Source organism: Penaeus chinensis, chromosome 14 (genome assembly GCF_019202785.1).
Source record: "Penaeus chinensis breed Huanghai No. 1 chromosome 14, ASM1920278v2, whole genome shotgun sequence".
Taxonomy (NCBI): Eukaryota; Metazoa; Arthropoda; class Malacostraca; order Decapoda; family Penaeidae; genus Penaeus; species Penaeus chinensis.
Genome location: NC_061832.1, coordinates 1398917 through 1400233, shown reverse-complemented (window position 1 = coordinate 1400233; position 1317 = coordinate 1398917). Strand labels below are relative to the sequence as shown.

Genomic DNA, 1317 nt, shown 5'->3' with positions numbered 1-1317 from the left:
CTATATTTCTTACCCAAGGGCAAACCAGAAATCAAGTTAGGTTGCGTAATTCAAAAATTATATCAGTATCTTCTTTACGAAACAGCGGAATAGGAAAGGGGAAACCGAGCCAAAAGCCCGTTAACTATCGTCGGGACTTTGTTAACCAACAGCTACTAAAAAAAATCTCAACAGATAGATTTCTTAGACTGTATTTTCGATTAAATCTTATTAATGATCATGGTCATGTCGAGGGATAGTAAATTTAAAAAGAATAAAATACCTATTTTATATTTCACACCTATTATTATATTTTGAAATATTCCTCGATATAAATATATAATTATATATATATATATATATATATTTAAATATATATACATACATACACACACACACACACATGTGTATATATGTGTGTGTGTGTCTATACTATATATTTTACTTCCTAATTTTACCCTCTTGGAACGACCCTCCCCCACGACTCGAGCGAGGGCGCGGGGCAGCGCTCGTGGGCGTGAGCGACAAAGCCTCCCGACTGTGGTGACCAACTCGCGACAAGCTTCGGCACACCGTAGGACCTGACCATTGCGTTTGGCGACTTAGGTCCCCGCCGATTACCGCCAATCACCGCTTAGCTCTCCGGACCTGACCAGCGAGTAAACATCGTGCCTGGCCCATTTAAGCCGCGGAATCAAGCAGTAACACACGCTCATCGGCTTGACTCTGACCACAACACACCCGCTGTAATAAAGAGTAAATTTGACTACCGTGTGTTTACCTTAAACCACACGACCCACACCTGTCCACGGACTCACGTACCACACAGCAGAGAGGATCCGTTAGCTTCCACGACGGTGCAAGTGCTCTCACACGTCACAGCGCGGATTCCGTTACACCTGCGGAATATGCAACACGCGGTCACTTAATTGCGCTGGGATTAAGTATATCAGCTGATGGGAGTGTGTTGCCCAAGGGCTATTAATTAGTCTGGTTTATTTACCTTTCTCTTCTCTTCTTTTCTTCTTAACTTCCGTGTTATTTGGAGTGATTTTTACCATAGGATTGCTGTCAATAGCTGATTCTTATTAGCGTTAATATTGTAATTAAATACATAATTAAAGTCGTTGCTGCGGACCACTTCCATGCGATTACATGCTTGATATTAATATTACGAAACCAGTTAGTGCAACGAAGCCAAAATTATCATGATTATTTATGCCACAATAATTTTGAATTTACGCTTTATTCCCAGTGCCGATGAAATTCACATTTTTATCACTATCGCCATCACCATTGGTACTGTCACCATGAACACTTCGCACTGACCATTCGTCT

At 41.2% G+C, this 1317-nt stretch overlaps 1 protein-coding gene across 1 annotated transcript in view; it reads right to left on the bottom strand.

The window, feature by feature from the left end:
* The window catches only part of LOC125032037 (mucin-2-like), a 26501-nt gene that overhangs the window by 23651 nt on the left and 1533 nt on the right, over positions 1–1317 (bottom strand). Inside the window, exons 2-3 of the mRNA XM_047622998.1 lie at positions 1222–1317; positions 802–878 (exon numbers count right to left, since the gene is read on the bottom strand). The exon at positions 1222–1317 is cut by the window's right edge and continues 49 nt beyond it. Coding sequence (XP_047478954.1) covers positions 802–878; positions 1222–1317 — 173 coding nt within the window. The remainder of the gene's footprint in view (positions 1–801; positions 879–1221) is intronic.